A 22,630-nucleotide genomic window follows, 5' to 3' on the forward strand; every position below is an offset into this window, starting at 1 on the left:
CTAACAAGGAAAATACTAGGACACAGAAATGTGAATCCATGAAAACCCATATAACTAGAAGTATAAATTTGTTTTGAATTGAAGAATATCTTTCTCTCTCCCACCCTCCCTCCTCTCTCTCTCCTCTCTCTCTCTATATATATACATATACATATATATACATATCTCCTTTAATATATATAATAACATTTAATTAATGGAGATGCCTATTAAAGTTGGCATTGGCTGTTTCAGTGGCAGGAAACAGTAGTTGGGTAGAACTTTGGGTTTGTTTCACAGCCCAAATTTCTTGCTTAAGTTGTAGTTAAAACCAGACAATTGGGTTCCATGTGATGTTATTTCTGGTCAGATGATGATGTGGGATAGAGAACACAGCATATGGTACATTCTTCTTTTTATTCTCAATCTGTATCTGACATCAGGAAAATAGCAAACTTCGGTGAAATGTATCCTTATTCCACTGTATTTTTGAGAAATATACTAACTACCTAATGTCTTCAATTTGACCAAAAAACATACCTGAACTGTGAATTAAATTTAACTTTATTTATTTATTTACTTATTTTAAGTAAGCTCGATGCCAGCGTGGGGCTGGAACTCACAACCCTGAGATCAAGAGTTGCATGCTCTACTGACTGAGCCAGCCAGGTGCTCCTAAATTTAACTTTAATAATGGAGTTCTTGAATGTCCTTAATAATAACTTTGTGAGTGCTCAGATTTCTCTATCAGAAGACTCGAAACCTAGAATTGCAATGAACTCACAACCCACCAAGATTTTTCAGGGAATTGTTTGAAATTTCAGTATCTTAGTGTTTCAGGGAAAAGGAATGCTCTAGGATTTGGAGGTCATGAATGGTATATTGTCCACCATTAGACCTCACCATTCCTGGTTTTAGGAACTGCCAGTCTCAAAATAATACCAATTTTAAGAGCATAAGTGGCACAGAACCCAGATAGCAAATTAATCATAGCTGCTAATTTTGAATGATACTTTTATCAAGAGGTCTTCAAAAAAGGGTGTTCATTTCCACCATTTTTTTTCTTTCATTTTTTCAATCAAAAACATGTGTTATGTATTAACTGTCCCCAAGGCATTGTGCCTGGCACTGGGGATAGGAGCAAGAAAGAGATGAGACAGGGAAGGCTCTCCTCAAAGAGGTGACCATCCAGAAGGGGAAATTAGCCATGGACATAATTAAAAATAATGTAGAAAATGCCTTCCCTGTAGTAGGCACTCAACAATTGCTGAATTGAATTAACATCAGAAGAGATAAATTAAGTACTAGGGTAGCTCAGTGGGAGGAAAAGGGAAGAGGGAAATTTTCAGGGAAGCTGTTTTCTCCGAGGTCAATAACAAGAGTTTCCCCCGTACCCACACCTGGTGAGATTTCCCCCGTACTCACACCTGGCAAGAGTGTGATTAGAGAAGGGCCACAATCCTTGTCTCGCTCAAGCCTGGAGCCTCCTCCAGCCCTAGACATGTGAACAGTTGCCTATTTCAAGTAAACTCTTCAACAATCCATGTAGGGCAAAGAGTTTTAAGATGATCTACGTATGTATTCATTTTTATGAGAATTTAAAAATAAAAATAACAGTGAACTTAGACCCTAGGCTTTAGCATAGGAAACAACCATAAAAATATGCTAATGTGGGGGGGCTTGATAGGAGGTGGGGTTAGTTTATAGATTCTTTTTTTTAAAACCAAGAGGGATAGCCCAATATGTGAAATATTTAAACAGAAATTTTCTGGAGAGATCAAAGAGGCAGTAAGAGAGTGAGAGAATGAGAGAGTGAGAGCAAGCATATCTAGGCTAATCCTGTTATTTTCTAAGTGAAAGAGATACACCTCAGAGAGGACAAGATACCTGACCGAGGCCACACATCCAGGGCTGAATAATCCCATACCATAATATTCGCTCTTATTATTTCTCTCAATACTTCACTGAAATAATAAGACCCCAATTGCTTCCATTGATCTGAACTGACATTTCAGTAATTATGATAAAATAATGAATATTTTCCCCTTAAAATTATTGCTATATCACCTCCTGACATAATTTGTTCTTTACAGTGCTTGCAAAACCTTAACTCTCATTCAGATTCCTATCAGGATTAACTTAAGTCATTCCAAAAATACTGGTAGAAATAACATTTAGTCCTAAAGTAGAATCTCCAGAAATGCTGAACCTTTCATTCTTATTATAGTGTTAACTCTGGCTTAATTGGGTTCTTGTAGGCATATGTGAGCTTTCTCTCTCAAAAATGGAAAGACTAAGTCAGGCTATCTGCTAGGACAGTGCCAGGAAACTTGAGAGGAAATGGATTAAAAAAGGAGAAAACTTTTAGGGTAGAATCTATAAATTTGTCATTTAATTGAACAAGGGTAGAAGCAACAGACAAGAATCAGATTGTGATACCATTAATGGAAAGGAAGGAATAGCTTAGTTGGGAAGACAATGGGGTTTGAGGCTATGGCAATGCACGTAAGGGAAATGTTGATCATGTATTTAGAAACAAGAGACTAGGGTTCAGGAAGGAGGTCAGGGTGGCAGCATTAGCGACGGAAGTTAGGTTTTACTGCTGTTTGGTATTCACCACAAGGAATGCTGAGAGATTTATCAGAAAATAAATTTAAAAGGGAGCATTGTGAAAGAAGGGATATCTTACCAGGGGAGCAAGATGGGGTTGCAGCTTGGGACATGTAGAGCAAAGCTGAAAGATAGTGTTTGCTGTTGCCCTGGGCATCGAGGAAAATCTGTCTGAAGTAAGGGAGGGGAAGGTGAAGCAGAGCCTAATCCTTCCTGCAGGAGGATGGCAGAAAACTGGCTCGAGCTCAGTGGCCGAACTGAAGAACAGGGATTCTCACGGGACTGATGCGCAGAGGGGAGAGAACAGGACAGCGGGGCTCCTGGGAGATCCAGGCAGAAGGATAACTGGGAAGAGTCGTCAGGAAGGGGATCAAGGTACTGTGCTCACAAAAGTAGCAGGAAATCCAAGAGAATCAAATATTTTCCAGTAGCCCCAATGAACCCTAGCTTTCTGCAAGAGAGAGGAAAAAAAGCAGGGAAAAGGCATAGCTCCTGAAGTCTGGCCTTGTATCTGGGTCTGTTTCCAATAAAACAGGCTTCAAGATGTTCCGAACCACGGACCAGGCTCTGATTCAAGGCTAGAAAGATTCCTTGTATAAACCAGCTTTTAATATCGCTTTAAACCATCAGCTTTTAGTTTTCATGCTTTGTAAGCGACAAATGAGAGTTATACAGTTGGAAACTGTAGAGCTGATTTCCCAGAAGGAAATAAAGCAGGTTGGTAACTTAGATCACTGAGTCAAATAAACACTAGGACTCTACCTGTAATTTTTAGTCCCCAGAAATATTTTAGATCTAAAAACTAGAGCTTTGGGAAACCTCAAGAGGCCTATTTAAAATGCCACAACTAGGGACTGCCTGGTAATGACTTCAAAATACCAGGAGAACTCTGAAAGATCAGAAAGCACATTATCTTAGAAAGTTTATTAAAGATTAAATGGGTTAATGTATGTCAAGTGCTTAGGCCTGGCACACTATAAACCAATCAGATGTTACCTCCTACTATTAATATTACTTCAATATTACTTTCTTTTTTTTTTTTTTAAAGATTTTATTTATTTATTTGCGAGAGAGAGAATGAGAGACAGAGAGCACATGAGAGGGGGAGGGTCAGAGGGAGAAGCAGACTCCCTGCCGAGCAGGGAGCCCGATGCGGCACTCGATCCCGGGACTCCAGGATCATGACCCGAGCTGAAGGCAGTCGCTTAACCGACTGAGCCACCCAGGCGCCCTCAATATTACTTTCTTGAATTTTCCTTAAGTCACAAGAATAGAAGGACAAAATGTCAGAGGAAGGGACTTTCTTTTTCTTGTTTAGTTAACTCTATTTTTTCTTTTTTTTTTAAAGATGAAAATGTGAAGATTGGAGACAGTGCATGAGATACCCAAACTCACAGAGCTAGTGACTAGGTGGGAATTTATGTTACAGTAGTCAACTCAGTAACTTGGCACAATTTGTTTCATTGGATGTTGTGAGGTTGTTAATGAATGTTTTAGGTTCATTAAATGAACTCAATTTTTAATATGAATTGAGCCATTTCTTGACATGGAACATTGGTTCAGGCCTGACGCCGGGGGAAACAATGACAGAGGGGTTGGGAGAGGTGTTTGAAGGAGATAGAATCTCAGTTCGAGAGAACCTTCTCCTTCCACTGTTAGGACTCAAGAGCAAAGGGAACTTTATTTTTAAAATGAATTTGGGTATCTGGCTAACATCTTGGGCACTTCAGACAGGAAATCAGAAAATTACGTTACTATGTTTGTGTAGGGCTTTTCCAATTAAAATGCGTATGAGAAGAATAGTAATATTTCAGCTAGTAATGTTTTGTGGTTGTCTTATGTGTGTGAATAGAGGAAGAGCTGAGGAAGTAAAGGCCACTACTGGGCAATATTGATTGATTGCAGGGTATAAATCCAATGATGCTTTGAAAAGTAAATGCAGGGACGCCTGAGTGGCTCAGTCAGTTAAGCGTTTGCCTTTGGCTAAGGTCATGATCTCAGGGTCCTGAGATCGAGCCCCGCATCAGGCTCCCTGCTAAGTGGGGAGTCTGCTTCTCCCTCTCCCTTTGCCCCTGCTCGTGTGCTCTCTCTCGCTCACTTCCTCTCTCAAATAAATAAATAAAATCTTTAAAAAATTAAAAAAAAAAGTAAATGCATATAATCTACCTTTGTGCATTTGATATTTTGAATATACGTGTATTATAAGTACAAAATATGATACATAAAATACATTGTCACAGTTGGTCACATATATGTTTTATATAAACACAGTCTATTATAATAAATGTGTGCACTTTAGAGGAAATAGCAATTTAATGAAAAATGAGATAAAAATGAAATGGCTTATTAAATTAAAATGAAGTTAATAAGAAAAAAATTCAGGAAAGAAAAGATATTCTGAAAATTTTATGCTTCAAGAATATATAATTAATGGGTTTCTGGCTTTAGCTGATTTGAAAGTATAAAGGAACATTTTACTGTATAATCTTGATATTGTTTCTAGAAGATATCCTGCCTTTTTAAAATTCCACTTGACATCGGTGCCATAAAATGTTTTTTAATTGTCCCTTTGCATGATTTAGACATGGAAAGATGGAGGGCTAATGAAATTGTATTTACAATTACAACAAAAAGTAGAGCTTTGCAATTATGGTTCATCAATTTACTGTAAAGCCTACTTGGTTTCTGGATTTCATCCTCTTGTTCCTTCCAAGATTTATCTTTGATTTCCTTCTGGTAAATGTTTTGTTAAATGGGTAAATTATGGATGTTTATACTACAGAAATTCTACAGAGGATGCTGTAATTCTCCCAGGAATTTTCTTGTATCCTTATTATTCAAAGTTCTAAATTTAAAAACTAATTGCTAAGAAGGCTTGGCCACAAGGTTGGTGGTATTATCCAATAAGAAGGACAGCATGACTCTTAGAATCCAAAAAAGAAATGGGATTAGAGACTTAGGTGTGTGATTTTTGGTTGATTGAAACTCACCCTCAGGGACAAACATTTAAAGGGGCAGAACATATGTATTTTGTACATTAGATATACATTAGTACATTAACATCTTTGAAAGCCTATAGCTCTTGAAATGAGGGAAAACTAAAAAATACAGCAACCATATTAGAGCTACAAGGGCAAGCCTTCATGGTGTTTGATCCCGACAGTCAGACATTATGAGGAACAGTGGTAATCTTAAATAATCATAATTATGTTTCACATTGGCTACCTGGGATTCATTCTCATTTCAGAGTTTTAATCTGATAGAGTACTCTCATTAAATATTGGCATATATTTGGAGCTGAATATACTGCATGGTCAATACTACATTGACTTTATGCCAAGTCATTTGAAAAATTTTCCTTTCTATCAAAAAACTGAACTACAGATTTTAAATTCTTAGAGAGTTCCCATGAAAAATTTACATTGCACTTTTTAAATGTGAGAAAGTTTGAAGTCTTAATGGCTTTTACTGCAGTATTAAAAAAATCTTCATAGAATTAAACACAGAGAAGAATTTCTCTTCTATCTTAAGTGCACACACGTATTGCAGCTTGAATGTTTCATGAATTCTGGCTCAAAAAAGACATGGCAAGCTAGAATAGACTCAACTACAGACTTTGTCAATTATTTGTTTAAAAATTTGGGCATGGAACTGGTAATAAGTAGTGATCCTGAAGACATTTACTTATTTATCTGCTCTGATTTTAGGATGCCTGTTTTCTTCTTATCAAGTATGTTGAATGAACATCTCTAACAAATGAATTCCCTACCTTGGTTTGCAAAGCAATTCCCTGACAAGCTATATTTTATTTCTTTTAAGAGAAATAGAAACTGCAAAATGAACAGAACTGCAAAATCAATCTCTCATTTTCAGGAGGCTTGTGTAGCCATGTTGGTCTCTGCTGACTAGAGCACTTGCTCTTAAAAGAAGACAGACTGGAAGTTGATTTTATCAAATGCTGAAAGTCACCTTCTGTCCTCTCTTCCTCTTTCATTTTCTGCTCAGGTAATTTTGGGCATGTCTACTTCCTGGGCTAGGTTATGTAAAGCCATTCTTTATTACATTGTTCACATTGCTTGGCACAATACTTCCTACACAGTGGGTATTTAATACATGTTTTCCAAACATATAAATAGAAAATGTGATGAATATGATGCTATCAGTAAAATTTGTTCCAGTAAAATCAGTATTGTATAATGGAAGAAGCTCAAATAAGTCATTTAGCCTCTGTCAACAGTAGATAACTTGTGTGATATAAATGAGACTCTGCTTGTTACTTTTATTTCAGCCAAATTATGGAAGTTAGAGCCAGTCTAATGAACTTAACTTGTTTTTATTGGTTTTCCTGTTTTCCTTATTCTGTATAGTATTAAGGTTTTGATTTGCAATATGTATTTACTCAATCTTTTATTAGTTCACTGTACTGAATTTCATAAATTGAATAAGATATGCGGTGACACTCTGGCGTACAAAACCATACACATTTTAAAAAATTATTTTTTTGTTGTCTTCTAATCAAATTGTATTAAAAAATCTTATTCTTCAGTAATTTCTCTGAACATTAAGAATTATGTGATTACTGACCCCTTCCCCCCACCTTTCCCCCAACCTCTCTGATGTTTTTGATTGATTTTCTTTTTTTTATCTTTTTTTTTTTTAGGATTTTATTTGTTTATTCATGAGAGACAGAGAGAGAGAGAGAGAGGCAGAGGGAGAAACAGGCTCCCAAGGAGCAGAGAGCCCGATGCGGGACTCGATCCCAGGACCCTGGGATCATGACCTGAGCCAAAGGCAGACACTTAACCATCTGAGCCACCCAGGCGCCCTGTTTTTGATTTTCAACCACCAAATAAGATCAACTATAAAAAAAAGCATTAACTCATTTGACCTTGTTGGGAAATGCTTTAGTGAAATTTCCAAATAGCTTAAGTTTATTTTTTTAAGAGTCCCATACTTCATTGTAACCATAACAAAAATTTCTCACTCTACTTTTTGTATCCATTTTGGGAGAAATTTTTAAAAATTCAGAGATATGAATATACTCTAACCCATTCCAAATGACTCATGATGATAATTATGAACATGAACACTGCGGGATAAAGCTGTGGGCCCATTTAGATGCTTCTATAAGAAACATTTCCCAAAGTGTGTTCTGTGGAGGCAGTTAATTGATGTTGTTAGTAAAGAGGGCTGTATGGTTAAAAATGTTGGGACATATAAGTTTGTAAGATTTCTCAGGTTCTGAAATGCTTAATACATTGTGAAATCCTGAAACAAAGGACAGACTCTGAGGTGGCTCCGAAACTTCTTCGACTAAGGAATTCCTTTCCAAAAAGATATCGTAAGGGATGCCATTGGGAAACACTCTATCTTCTATACTGAATGACTACTGTACTCTCTGAACTTTGTTTCTATCTTTTAAAGGAAGTTTCTCTCTCTTCTTGGACAATGAAACTGTCAGCTCTGACTTCTTGCTTCTGGCAAGTGCCTGGATCTGAGGCTTTCCTCTTGGTGGTCTGGAAAGCTAGGTAAAAGATTCCAAGTATGAAATAAAATCTTTCTTAAGAGTAAAGGCATGAAATTTAGTGCATGGACTTTGTGACATTAATTATGGCTTCTCAGAAGCACTTTGCTTTGTGGTTGTTGAACAAATAAGCTTTAGCTAGGTAAGATAATACTATTAGCAGCTAACCACACCTACGGGTCATTCAAAGCAGCATAAAACTTGCATTCAGACAAGGAAGGCTTGGTCCAGTGGTCAAATACAGATACAGCGGTATCTGTACACAGTAGATTCAGGCAGCTGTGGGTATTTCATATAGACTTTGGGGGAAATCTAAACTCTCCTCTCACATTCTGAGCCTTGAAAGCTGTATCTTAGTATCCCCCCTCCACCTTCATCGCCATGCCAAGCCCCCTGCAGGTTTCAGTTCTCCAACTCAGGGCAAAACCTTAAAATCCTAGGGTTTTCTTTTTTTATGCCTGTGATCTCCCTCTCCAGTATTCTCTCCTTGAACTCCACACTCACTCATTCTGACAGGAGTTTCTCGCCTCTGCTCCCGAGCACTGCTGTCAGGCTAGCCCACAGCTAGTCCTCCTACTCCTCATCTTCCTTTCTCCTCTCTGGTAAGCCTGGAGTGACTCCCGCTCCATCAAGAGTAAGCTCTCTTGATAAGGGACTCCGAGCCAAACAACCTACCAAAAGCTGACTAAAATTTCATAGACTTATTCATTCAGAGTGGGCTCTTGATTTGTCTATATGAGTTGTAGAACCAAGGTTTTTTAAGACTAGAAAAACAGGGGAAATATCTGATTTGTTTGAATTATCATATCTTTTGATTATTCAATTTGGTATCTTAGAGATATGGTCATCGACCAGGAATATATTTTGGAAAACACTTAAAATTATGGTACACTAGAAGAGACTACGAAATAATCTTCAAATAGGTTTCATATTAGTATGCCTTTATGAGAAAACTCTGTTTTGATAACTGGTAAAACCTGGATGTCATTAACAAGTATCTATAAATCATTTATTTTCTCTTCTCCTGCCAAAGTTAGGCTCCTGTCTGGGGAATGCGGTGGACAGGTACATGAAGAGGATAGGGTTTGACTACAGTGATATAATAGAATATTATACTTATAAATATAATATGTCATATAATGTGTAATATACTTATACAAATGAGCATTAGGCTATAACTGTGAACGATGTTAACTATCAAGTACGATATATTCTTTTTTTCCCAGTCTATTCATCTTTTCAACAGAGTAACTATAATTAATAGATTTTCTATATTTTAATATATTTTGAATTTAAAATGTATAATAAATTAGATTGAATATTTTAACGGGAAAGAACATTAGAAAAAAGAAACTATCATGTTAAACCAACGAAATTACCACTTCAAAAATGGTCAAATATTGGCAAATTCACATGGTTCAATCTAATAACATTTTTTTATGATGCATGTGCTTACACTTGTTCTCTCTCTGCCCTGTTAGATTTGACTTTGTGGAGGAGGGTGAGGCTGGGAGTGATCAGTTCTCCCAGCCTGGCGGCTAGCTCCTTTTCCACAGGGTCTTAAAGCAACATGATTCACTAAACACAGTAGGTCATTTGAATATGTTCATTAATTATAGTGTATTTATTCTGGGAAAATGAACAGTAAAATGACAGAAACATCATGTGAATATGTTTTAATTAAGATTATCTCTTAATGCACACCTTTTTATGTAATTCCAATAACATGTTCATGATCCCATAACAGAGTAAGAAGAGAGTAGTGGGTAAAAAGAGTTACAGACAAAGAAAGAGAAAGCTCTTCTATAATAAATTTGGGGCTTGGGGGAGATTTGGGAAACGTGTATCTTTTTTGCTATTTAGTGTCTCTTTTGCTATTTGCTGTTAACTGCCATCACTTAGGGGGCTCATATGTTGTTTTTGTTGTTGTTGTTTATTTCTTTGTTCCTTTTACCTTGATTTTCTAAGCTGTTACATTGCCATCAAGGCTTGTAAACAAATTTGCTCCGGTGAGGACGTATTTTAGGGATCTTCTAAATGAGAGATAACTCATTTTTTCCAGTGTTCTTTAAATGAAGAGCCGATAGTGTTATAGACAAAAATATAATTTGCCCTCTTAGCATCTGATGCTGGCAATGATTTCAGTTTAGAATTAGCTGTTCTTATCTCTTTCAGAAAGTGTAATTGGCCACTTGTGCTTTTTAACTCATATGAGTGAAACTGTAAATATAGTAATTTATTTGATTACAGTCTACGTGCATTTTTCTTTTGCTGAAAATGGACTTTGATTTTATTGTACTAGATACAAATGAGTTCTAGAGCAAAAATAAAACGTTACATCTTTCATAGTCATTTGTGGAGCGAAGAGCCTACCCAGGTTGCAACTCTTCTGCAGACTCTCGGCTTTTAACAGATTGGGTTTATAATTCCTTCCTACTTCTTGCATTAGGAATTGATTCCTTGGTGCACTTTGCTGTTGTTGTATACCTCTGAGGGACTAGAAATACTCAACCCTCATGTCCTCACACATAATCCTTGTAGAACCACACAGTCAGAAAAGAGTATTCTAACCCTGCAACTAGACACTAACTGAATTCTCATTTCCCTTCTGCAGGATATCTATATTCATCTATACTGATTATCTATCTATCTATCTATCTATCTATCTATCTATCTATCTATCATCTATCATCATCTATCTACCATCTACCACCTGTCTATAGATATATGAATACATAACATTTTAACATATAACAAACATATATATATAAATACACACACACATATCTTCTGAATCCAGAGAGAAAAGTCTTTCTTTTGCGACCTCTGTCATGGATGAAGGCCACTCCCAACCTCGTCTCAAGCTATGGAAGGCTTCTCTAACCGGCATAGCATTCAAATAGATCAGAGATCTGAGATTAACTGGCTGCATTGTTTTTCAGACTCAGAGATTCAAAATAATTTCTTTGAAGTTGAGTAGAGGAAAAAACTAGCCATTTCCTTTGCTAAACAGCAGCATTTACTAAGTGTTAAGGAATTACATTGTGAGTTTATTCTTGACCGTTTTTCATGGAAATTTATAAAATTATTGAACAGTTGAATTTTTAAGCTGAGGGGACCTCAGATATAATATAAACCACAGTTCATTTTACACATAATAATTGTGAGTCCCATAGACATGATATAAAATGCTTAAGATCAAAGGGCCAGTTAGGAGATAAAAAACACATAGAACTTCCATAGCAAAATGGTAAAAATAAATTTAGATTATTTTATGGGTCTATTTTGTCTCAAGATTTTAACTCTAAAGATCAACTGCTGGCTTGGTCTTCTGCTTGCACGGAATGGACTCAAATCTGTTGGATGCTATTTCTACCGTGACGTTGCCACAGGTTCGAGCAACCCATAGTCTTCAGAGAATTATCATTTTTGAAAACTTGAGTTTTCATGAGCTTGCTAATTTAAAATATTTCTGAGAATAAAATATTAAGGCTATATATACATATAATATATATAAATATATGCATATATGGTTATAGAGGATTTCTACTTCTCTAGAACTTTTTGAAAGTGTTCAGTAAATAAAAGATAGACAATCTCCTCAGAGCTGAGTTGTGTGGGGTCCTTACATTGTTGTAACTGTTTGCAGAGCTAGTCTAACTAGAAGGTTCCTTTCCCACATGTCCTCTCTTCTCAGTGTCCTTATATCTTCAATATATTATGTGGAACCATTTCATAATTGCTCCAAATGGTTAAATATCTGTAATTTCAGATAGTTCCAGCTAGCTATATAGTGGGGAATTTCAGGGTCATAAGTCAAAATACTGGATCTTAAACAAATCGATGATGCTTAAGGGCCTTTATCCGGGATGTAGGAAATGATTAAGCAGAAGTGGATTCAGAGAGAAGAACAAAGAAAGCAAAATGGTTATACCAAGCATTTACTTAACTGTGTACTGGAGTGACCCTTTTCTGTTATACAGAGCTTTAAGTTAGGGAAAAAGCCTTTCCATCAGACAGTACATTTTAATAAGTCACCTTATATATAGTTAAACTTCTGTTCAAGTATCTGAGATGGGGGAGTAGGGAGATATAACCATGCATTTCACAGTAGTCAAACAGTATAGCTTACTGTTGAGAAATTAAATATGGACCAGTCCCTTCTTCCTCATCTAAAGTCACACAGATACCCTATTTCAGTACTCCATTACTCTTACTTATACCTGATAGCTATGCATAGATTCTTATATGTTTCAATTCTTCTTATATTACCAATTCATACTGGTAATATATTCATATAAACAAAAATATGCAGAACATCTACCATGTGCCAAATACTGGAATATATAGGATTATATCAGATTGAATTTGTTTCTGACTTGCCTCTTAACCCCCACCCCAATAAAGACAAATAAGAAATGTGAAAAGGGCTTATTGCCAATCATTTAATTCAAGTCACTCAATAGCATGGTTACATATCTGTTTTAGTGTGGCATTTGAAAGCAGTGCTTTTTATCTCTCTTACCTGAAGGATCTTATCACCAGGCTGCAGCAGGTTGGATGCTGGTCCATCAGGCTGAACCCTAGTAACAAAGATACCCTATAAGTCAGAAGTAACAGAGGTTAGGATTGTATTATCAAGAACTAGGCCTAGTTAAAAAATTTTCATTCACATAGAAAACAATGAAAACAGATTAAAAACAGTTTACACATGTAAGCGTCAAAGATTATTATAGTATTTTTTAAGCAAAGCACCACTCTTCAAGTCAAGTTTAAGAAAAGCAACATCTTTACTTGCATAACAAAAGCTGATCTTGTTTTTAAAGTGCACTTATGATTTATAAATTAATTTCATGGCATAGTCTTAATTTCTTTCTTAAATAATTTGAAATATGGTACTAAACCATCTTTTATATAATTCAGAAATCATCCTAAGTTATTCTTCATTGAAAATGTCTTCTATCTGACAGGTTGTAAATTCAGTGTACACTTTTAAAACTATATCAGAATTACATATAGATACTGGTTTATTTCAATCAGTATTACTTTGTATATTACTGGAAATTTTAATATAAAACGTATATGAACAAATTAAACATAAGAAAATTCCAATATGCATTTTAAACATAAAGTTTCTGCCAACGTAGTTACAAATCCTGAAACTGATTAATTTATTTTATAAAAAAGTCAAATTAATTTTGTTGATCATGTATATAAAGCAAGCATTTATTGAATGTCTACCATATGCTAGGACTCGATTACTAGTGTTATAGAGATATAGAGAATATAATTTTTGGCTTTAGTGAGCTCATAATATAGTAGAAGAAAAGTCAAGAAACCAACAATTATAAAAAATTAAAAATATAAATAATTTATATAACAATATGTATTAAATAATAAAGATGATATCTCAATACAGTTGACATTATTTTTTTTAGTTCCTAAGAAGTATTAATCGAATAGAAGATAATATTGGAATGTCATTGCCTGTTATTTAGGAAATCATCTTATTTGTTGATTTGTAAACTTAACGCCTCTCACTTAAACCCATTAACTTTATGTATGTGTGTGTGAATGGTTTAACAAGAAGGCCCGAGTTGAAATACTTCTATGTGTGTTTTCATTTAGCATTTCAGATCTTTATGAAAGTTATTAATTTAAAGCTGTCGGATGATTTTTATCTTTCTGATTTTAATCTGTTTTTCTTCCCATTTAAAAACGAAACTATGGACAGCCATCAAAATCCTTAGAAAACTGCATAACTTTTAACCCGTAATGCAACTTCTAGAACTTATCTTAAGGACGTAACTAGACAAGTTGCAACATTCATATGATGAACTAATATGTTCATCATAGTATTATTTGTAATAATAAAAGTTACAAACCATACCTAAAAGTCTAATAACAGAGAATTGATTAACTAAATTACAGTAAATTCACACAATATTACAATATGTGATCATTAAAGTCCTAGATGGGAGTTACAGAAATATCCTAATCCTTAGTGAAACAAGCAGGTTATAAAACATTATACTCTATGATACTATTATTATGCTATGATACTATTTTTGCTGAAATATGTTTATATGCATATTTGTGTGGGGAAAATATCTAGAAGGATATATTCCTAAACATTAATAGTGGTTATACTGGGGAATGAGACTTCATATGTATATATATACACATATATGTATACATATATATATTTCCTTTTTGTTTTATGTCTTTTCTAATTTTTCTACAATAATTATGTACTACTTATAACATCAAGAAAATAATAATAAAAACTTAAAAAAAATTTTGGGTTAACAGTGTCACTATTCAGAGTGATGCTCAGCTAGTTACTTTTGTCTATTCAGTTGTACAAATGGCCAATTCAAAAGGAATAAGAAAACGGGTTGTTTGAAAAGGACAGTAACAGAAGGCACGATGGTGAATCCACCAGACCAGGGAATGGCACTGGTTGTGAAAACAAATATAATCCCCACGGCCCTTTATACACCGGGCACATAACATTCATGCCATCAGTCCAGGAAACTGTATGTGCTTGGTCCTTCTGTTAGTCCCCCTCTTTGCTATCTGGGTCTCTGTACAACAGGCAGAATGCCCTTGCCCAAAATAAGCCACTACATCTCTGGGTGCTGGAGGTGAAGTTGTTCTCTTTATCCCAGCAGTCAACATTGGGCTACCTAGTTAATTTTGATTGCCTTTCTTCAGCTTATTCTATGGGAACCATTTTAATAATGTTTGCATGAATCCAGACCATAGGAGCTAAATTACCACCATCGTATCTGCAATGCTGGAAGGAACTTGTAATGCTCCACAACCTGACTGCTGAAAGAATACAAGTGTAATGTACGTGGCAGGTTTAATTTCATCCATCACAAAGCTCTGTGGGATTCAACCGCTGTTTTGAAGACTTGCTGTGTTGTTGTTGTTGGTTTTTTTAGAGATTTATTTATTCTAGAGAGAGCAGGAGCAAGCCTGGGGAGGGGGGAGGGAGAGAGAGAGAGAATCTGAAGCAGACTCCCTGCTGAGCGCGGAGCCTGACGTGGGGCTGGATCCCACGACCCTGAGATCATGACCTGAGCCGAAATCAAGACTGGATGTTTAACCGACTGAGCCACCCAGGCGCCCCCTGAAGATTTGCTTTGAAGTTTACTCTTATGGTAGCCTGAGTCTTCCAAAGCATTTATTGCTGCTTTCTAAAGCTTTAATATTTCTTTTCAATCAATACATTTACTCAACTAAGAAACTGCTACTGCCCACTGGTATAGTTTTTTTTTTTTCTATATATATACAGATATATCTTATCAGGCAGCATACTGACACATTAGTCGAAGCAGATAGCAATGAGTATTATGTTTGATAAGGGTCTGTGGCATTCAGAATTTATGGAGGTGGAATGTTTCCCAAAACACTGCCTGCAAAGGCCAGTGCCCTGATTTTTCACTGTATTTATGTATATACATACGGCCATATGAGAAAAATACCTCTGAACCCATTTTGTGGTATCTGTTATGATGAATATTGATGACTTTGGTACAGTTCTGGAAAAGCTCAGGTAGTAATGTGTCAGTCTCCCTCTCAACAAATTCATTTTATTCTGAAATTTCAAAGAATGCTTTGGCCCTGATGACAGAATTTGGTGAGGAATCAGACTATTTGTATTCTGAACATTAGAATAGGAACTTCCCACTGGTTGGTAAAATGCCATCATGTATGTATCAAAGATCCATATCATGGCATCTGGTCAATTTTATAACTCTGCAGAACTCTGTTCAGTTTCTTGTAACATTTGGTTGAGTGTTAAATGTGGGACAAACTACCATGTAATACATTCAGAACAAACAAAACAACCTATACCCCTAAGGTTATAGCAAAACCATTTTGCCCAAGGAAGGAAAATACCTCAGTAACTCTTTTTCAACAAGGCAGTATATATTAGTATTTTGCGGCTACTGTCAAGTTATCACAAATTTAGTGGCTTAAAACATCACAAATTTATTATCTTACGGTTCTGTAGGTTAGAAGTGCAAAACTGGTCTTACTGGGCTAAAACAAAGGTGTTGGCAGGGCTGCATTATTTTCTGGAATATCTAGTGGAGAATCCGTTTCCTTGTTTTTTCCAACTTCTAGTAAATGTCCACATTCCTTGACACATAGTCCCCCTTTTCCATCTTCACAGCGAGCAGTTGTATTTATCTCTGACCATTTTTCTATATTCACATCTCCTTCTGATCATAGTCAAGAAAGATTCTTTTTTTTTTTAAGATTTTATTTATTTATTTGAGACAGAGAGAATGAGAGAGAGAGAGCCACATGAGAGGGGGGAGGGTCAGAGGGTGAAGCAGACTCCCTGCTGAGCAGGGAGCCGGATGCGGGACTCGATCCAGGGACTCCAGGATCATGACCTGAGCTGAAGGCAGTCGCTTAACCAACTGAGCCACCCAGGTGCCCAAGATTCTCTATTTCTAAGGACCTATGTGATTAGATTGGAAGCCCACCTGGATCCAGGATAATCTCCTCATCTCAAGGTCCATAATTTTAACTCACCTGCAAAGTCCTTTTTGCCATGTAATGTAACATATTCACAGATTCTAGGCATTAGGATGTGGCTATCTTTGGGCTGGGGGTGGGGTGCATTTTTTCTGCCTTCCCTATAGTGTAAGAAGTAAGAGCATAGCTCTGGAGTTAGCCTGTGTTCACCATTCAAAAACTGGGCAAGTTAATTAACTTTTGTGTACTTAACTTTCCCTCATCAGTAAGATGGGTATAGTAATGGCAATACCTCATAGTTATTAGATTGAGTATATATATACAAAAACACTTAGAACAGTGGATGGCATTCAGTGTAGTGTCAATCAATGTTACCATAATTGTTGAAAATCTGAAGGTTGAGCTAAGATCCAAGGTCTTTATATCCAGTAAGACCCATACTGAGAGTTTCTGAGTCTCTAATTTTTCTAAATTTATTGTCCAGAAATTCTTCTTTACCCTCAATCTGGAGTATATTGAAAGGCCAACATTTGTTATCTTTCCCTTGAATGCCCAGCAGTTAAGAGGATTTGCATCTCCTATTCAGGGAAGAGTATGGGAAGAAGGCTGGGAAGTCTCTACTACCTCATCTGTGGTTTTCCAGTGGTGGCTCTTAGTGGTAATTGTTCCAATTATTGTTCTCTTTCAGTAGTGGACATGGGTCCCAACTAGAGGGCTTCCTGATGGTTCTTAGTAACTTTCAGGGGCTACTTCCTTTGGTATCTCCAAGTCAGGATCATTAGCTCTTTACAGTAATAGCTGCTAAAATCTAGTTACTGACTTATGTGTTACTAACACACTGTCTGAGTGTGTTTTTCTAATGTCTGACATTTCATGACCAGCACAATGGTTTTCCCCTAGCACCACCTCTAGAGAGCATCTCACAACAGAGCAATAAAATACGTACTGCAGCCTTTTCCAAAGAATATATGTTTGCTTTCCTCAGACACCGATATCTGGGTGTGCTTGAGTCAGACACAAACCTCCTGGACTCATGCATCACAGAGGGACCCACACACGTTTGCACCAAAGCAATCTAGAGAGGGCTGGCCAGGTGTTGCTAATAGGCATGACCTGTTGCCATTTCATTTTTCTTCCCCATTTTTAAAAAACCCGTCTTTATGCAAGTCATAAATGGTTTTGTTTTCCAAAAGTATCCAGAATAGGTTTTTAAAAAAGTTTTAACTTTTCACAAGTAATTTTGAACAGTAGTGAGTATGGGAGGTTTTTCATAGTGTTAAGATCTGACCTTGTCTTACTGGTTACCTAGTCTATACACCTCTGGACATAAACCTTAATGGACTTAGAAAGTTAGTCTACAAGGCCAACATTTAATATTCTAACTTTAGAAGAGAAAGGTACTTTATATGGCTTTTTAATGATGAAGATGAATGACTATGACAGTCTCAGCTGTTGTAAATGTAGACCCCAAAATAGAACTTGTCTTAAGGGAACTGCAACTTCAATTTATGAAATACGCTTTTCTTTAAAATTCTGAAAAATCCTGGCTCTAGCTGATGGTAAGAAATTGGTTTCTAGGAAGGCTGTATCTCAAATAAAAATCGCATACTCTTATTATTACAATTCAAAACACATTGGTTAAATATTATAAAATACAGTATTTTATGCTTTCATATAATTCAAAAGTTCAAAAAGTGTTTCTGGAGGAAAAATTGACTCATAAAGAACAAACACAGCTATAGATTCAATAGATATTAAAGGTTTGTTTGTTTTGTTTTTTGTTTTTTGGGTTTTTTTTTGCCAAAAATGTGCAAATAATTTTTTTTCATGGGTTGGGAAAGGTTAATATGAAGCTATGTTGTAGCTCATGGAAGCAGAAGTACACACACACAATAGACTGCATTTACTTAACCCCTGTGATTAGTAGAGGACTTGACCTATCAAGGATATAAAGGTTTTAATCAGTAGTTCTCCTCTTTATGAATCAGAGTGTGATCACAAAAATTTTCAAATTAATTGCTGAGTGTCAAATCTTAGGCTTTGAACAATTTGCTACCTTAACAACTGAGGAATCTATATGTATCAAAAGAAGAGATTTATCCATGGCCATTAGAAACTAAAGGAGAGTGGGGAGGAAGAGAGGAAGAAGAAGGGGCATTGGCAGTGAATATGATGCTTCCGCGTATTAATGAACTTTAGTCGACAAAACAATGAAATGTAAAATCCATAAGAGATGAGCAGAAATAATTGTTTAGAAGCCTAGGAAATTTGACCCTCAAGAGACAGAGATATAAATATGCTACAACTGACCAGAGTCCTCTAAAATTTCTCAAAAATCTTATGCACAGATATTTAAAGGAATAAACATATAGATGGTGTATATATTTCTTTATTAAACTCTCTTTCACACATTTTTAAATAATGTAAACATTAAAAAAGAAATCACTTGGCTACATTTGTAAAAGATTTATTAATAATTCATTGGAGCAACAAGGAGACTGGTAAAACCCATAGAAACTGACTACATGATTGCAAATACCCTAATGGCAATATAATGGAGATGATCCTAATGGATGAACTATACATTGTTTACCCTTTAGGCTTGCATCCTTCTTTTAGGTCATTTTAAAGGTTTGTTTAGTAGCCAAATTTATATATATATATACACACTAACTACCAATATAGATAATAAATATATACACTATATATATATATATATATATATATGTTTAGTAGCCAAATAACATAAACCTATATATAGTTTTCAAGATACTGCTCTTCTGACTTGCTAAAAGCATCCAAAAAGTAAGCTATTTATTCATCTTTATTTGAGATTCCCATAAGAAATGACAAATTGACTACTAGAATATCTTTATAGTTTCATGCTGATCATAATGCATTATTCTTTTTTGGGGGAAATTTGAATGTAAGTGTTAAAATTATGTTTGGTTTTGGTTACTTTATAATTACAATTTTCCTTTTATTAATTGCTCCAGTATTCCAATTATTTATTTATTTTAAGATTTTATTTATTTATTTGACAGAGAGAGAGATAGCGAGAGCAGGAACACAAGCAGGGGGAGTGGAAGAGGGAGAAGCAGGCTTCCCGCCGAGCAGGGAGCCCGATGTGGGGCTCGATCCCAGGACCCTGGGATTATGTCCTGAGCCGAAGGCAGATGCTTAACGACTGAGCCACCCAGGTGCCCCTCCAGTATTTCAATTATTAACAAACAATGAAACATCTCTGGGATGTCTGTCCATTGTGACTGAAAGTACCTTTGCTTCCTGTTCGTATCTTAATGAAATTCTTGAGCTGAAAAAATTTTCTTTCATTTGATTTTCATATTTTCTCTTAAAGGTAAATGATCAAACTCCTTCACATATTGTCTTTTCAGATTTTTCCTCTTTGAAAGAAATAAAAAATATTTTTCTTTCTTTTATTTCATGAATTCTTTAAAGCCTATATTTAATATGCCACCTCGAGGGGTAGTGAATATTTGGATTGCTGAGTTTGAACAGTTTACTGATTCTGTCAAAGCCCCTCCTGGCTTTTCCTTCCAGCTTCATATATAGCATAAAATAGTAGAAACTATTAGAAACAAGAGTAGGGGACTGTAGATGGCTGTGGATTCTTCTTTGTAGCGATTCCTAAAATAGTATCGGTAATCAGCTTTTTGATTATCATCACTGCAGGCTTCCTCAAAACCTCTTCAATGGTATAATTTTTGACCCTATTTCAAAATAATGAACTGCAAAGTGAAGAATTCAGTGAAAACTTTGTCACTTGTGCTAAAATAAGATTTTTGAAGTGAAAAATTATTTTGTTGGAAGCTAGATTCAAACTGTGATTCTTTTAGACTTAAGTTTTGGTTTTATTTAATGGTTAACACGTCGTTGTATAGTTAGACCAGGCTAGAAGTATTGCTCAGAGGTGGCAGTGAACTCAGGAGGTCAAAGTGATAAACACCCAGAAGGCACACAGTTGTGAATTCCTGATACACTGACTGATGAAGTGGCTCCTAGGCCAAGGCTGTGCATTGGCAGTGTAGTGGGGAATGACAAAGAAGAATTTTTTTTTTCACTTTTGAGTCTCTATCTTCCTCTATTAGTTAAAATTTTACAGTGGCAATGTTTTCGTTTATTATCTGTGCAACTTTTTAACAGGTGTAAGTTAAGGAAACAGGACTCTGCAGTTGTAGACATTTGGGACTAAGAATGTGTACAGTTTTACAGGATGATGACTCGTGTCACCCAGAGGAAAAGCATTGAGACCGCCACGTGGCTGATGAATGGAAGGGAAGCCATTCACACTCAGGCAGAAGGTACCTAAGGAAAAGTGGTTCTTGATTCTCTATCTCTTTGCCCATTATCATTTTATAGTTCAGAAATGGAGTCCTTCAGGGGACTGAAGTCACCCCAGCTGGTGTGTCAGACAAACCGAACATACTGTGGAGTCTTTCTTACGGTAAAGGAAGTCCAGGTATCCCACTAAATTCGTCATTCAGAGTCAAGGTAGAAACATTTTTTTTTCCCAAGGAGGAAATAGAGTGAACATATGATTTTTGTCATTCAAAGAGACTTTGGTATACTTCAGTAAACAAAGAGACAAACAAAAGTAAGATATGATTCTTCTTTAATCACTTTAATGTGTTTAGTCCAACACGAAAAGAGGTTGCTTCCTATTTCCTATTAATGAATGTCCTTGGGGGTTAAATGATAGTACCTTGTTATGGGAATGTTATTTGTATTATGGTGATGGGGTTTGATCAACTAGGTTTCAAATATAGAAGTAGTTTTCTACTCCATTATACTTAAGACAGAATTAGTTGCTGACCATGTATAGCTATACTAAATATATTGTAAAGGTGACAGGCAATTAAACAAATGCATATTTGCAATTTTGGGCCTTATGTAATAATCCTTAACTATTATTATCTACTCATTGCTTAATCTAACTCTGGATTTATTAAAATAGATATGTATTTTTAAATATATATTTTAAGTATATATATATTTTTTGGTTAATTTTTTATTTTTAAAAAATAACACACTCTAAATTCTGATCTACTAGCTTAATTTTCTGGTATAGTTCTAAGACTTTCAGGTTAACTTGTCTTAGTCTCTCCTGGAACTCTATTCTCATCTGTCTGTGGCTTTCTCCCAATTTATTAGAAGGATCTTAGGGAGAATTTAAGTCAGAATTTGCAGAACTTAAGAATCAGCTCTTTGATGGGACGCCTGGGTGGCTCAGTCGGTTAAGCGTCTGCCTTCGGCTCAGGTCATGATCTCAGGGTTCTGGGATCGAGTCCCACATCGGGCTCCCTGCTCAGTGGGGAGCCTGCTTCTCCCTCTCCCTCTGCTTGTGCTCTCTCTGTCAAATAAATAAAATCTTAAAAAAAAAAAAAAAAAGAATCAGCTCTTTGAGTTTACATGATTTCTTCACACACCCAAAAGAGGAAAATGACACGATAAAAGTGTTTTATAGTTATTTGGTTTTCTTTTTTACTTGTCTTAGATTCCTATGATCTTATCTCTTATTACCTGGCTTTTTTTCTTTTCCCATCTAAGGGTGTTGACTCTAAACTTCCCTGCTCCTTCTGATCTAGTTTTGCAAACCCTTTCTTTAGTTACCAAAGAACACAGATTTGGTTCAATTAGTGATTACTATCTCTTAGGGAAACTAGGACTGTATTTGTAGAATATAGCTCTGTCTTTTTTTTTTAAAGAAAAAAATTAATCAAAAAAATGACAAGGATTCAAAATCAGATTTAAATGGGTCTCACTGCAAAAAGTCTGACATGGTCAGTTTCCAGGTCCATACTGAAATACCAGTTGCTTTGGCAATCTCAGTTAGATACCAGGGTTGAAAGCATGCAGGTTCTAGGCAGTACTTCTCATAGATGCAAGCATGTTGGAATCTCTAGCCCTGAAGGGCTTTCAGTCTGAAAGATGAAAAAAATCTATTGTTTTCATGATACTGTAACGGACACTTTTGGGGACCTGCCCAGATACCCTTTA

General features: G+C 35.9%; 1 protein-coding gene across 10 annotated transcripts in view; it reads right to left on the minus strand.

Moving 5' to 3' along the window:
* The window catches only part of LRRC7 (leucine rich repeat containing 7), a 533,169-nt gene that overhangs the window by 4,308 nt on the left and 506,231 nt on the right, over positions 1-22,630 (minus strand). For 9 of the 10 annotated variants that reach the window (XM_032426318.1, XM_032426311.1, XM_032426345.1 and 6 more), the window contains one exon: positions 12,639-12,713. In XM_032426318.1, coding sequence (XP_032282209.1) covers positions 12,639-12,713 — 75 coding nt within the window. The remainder of the gene's footprint in view (positions 1-12,638; positions 12,714-22,630) is intronic. The other variant, XM_032426355.1, reaches the window with a different exon arrangement.

This window comes from Phoca vitulina, unplaced genomic scaffold (assembly GCF_004348235.1).
Source record: "Phoca vitulina isolate PV1807 unplaced genomic scaffold, GSC_HSeal_1.0 scaffold2, whole genome shotgun sequence".
Taxonomy (NCBI): Eukaryota; Metazoa; Chordata; class Mammalia; order Carnivora; family Phocidae; genus Phoca; species Phoca vitulina.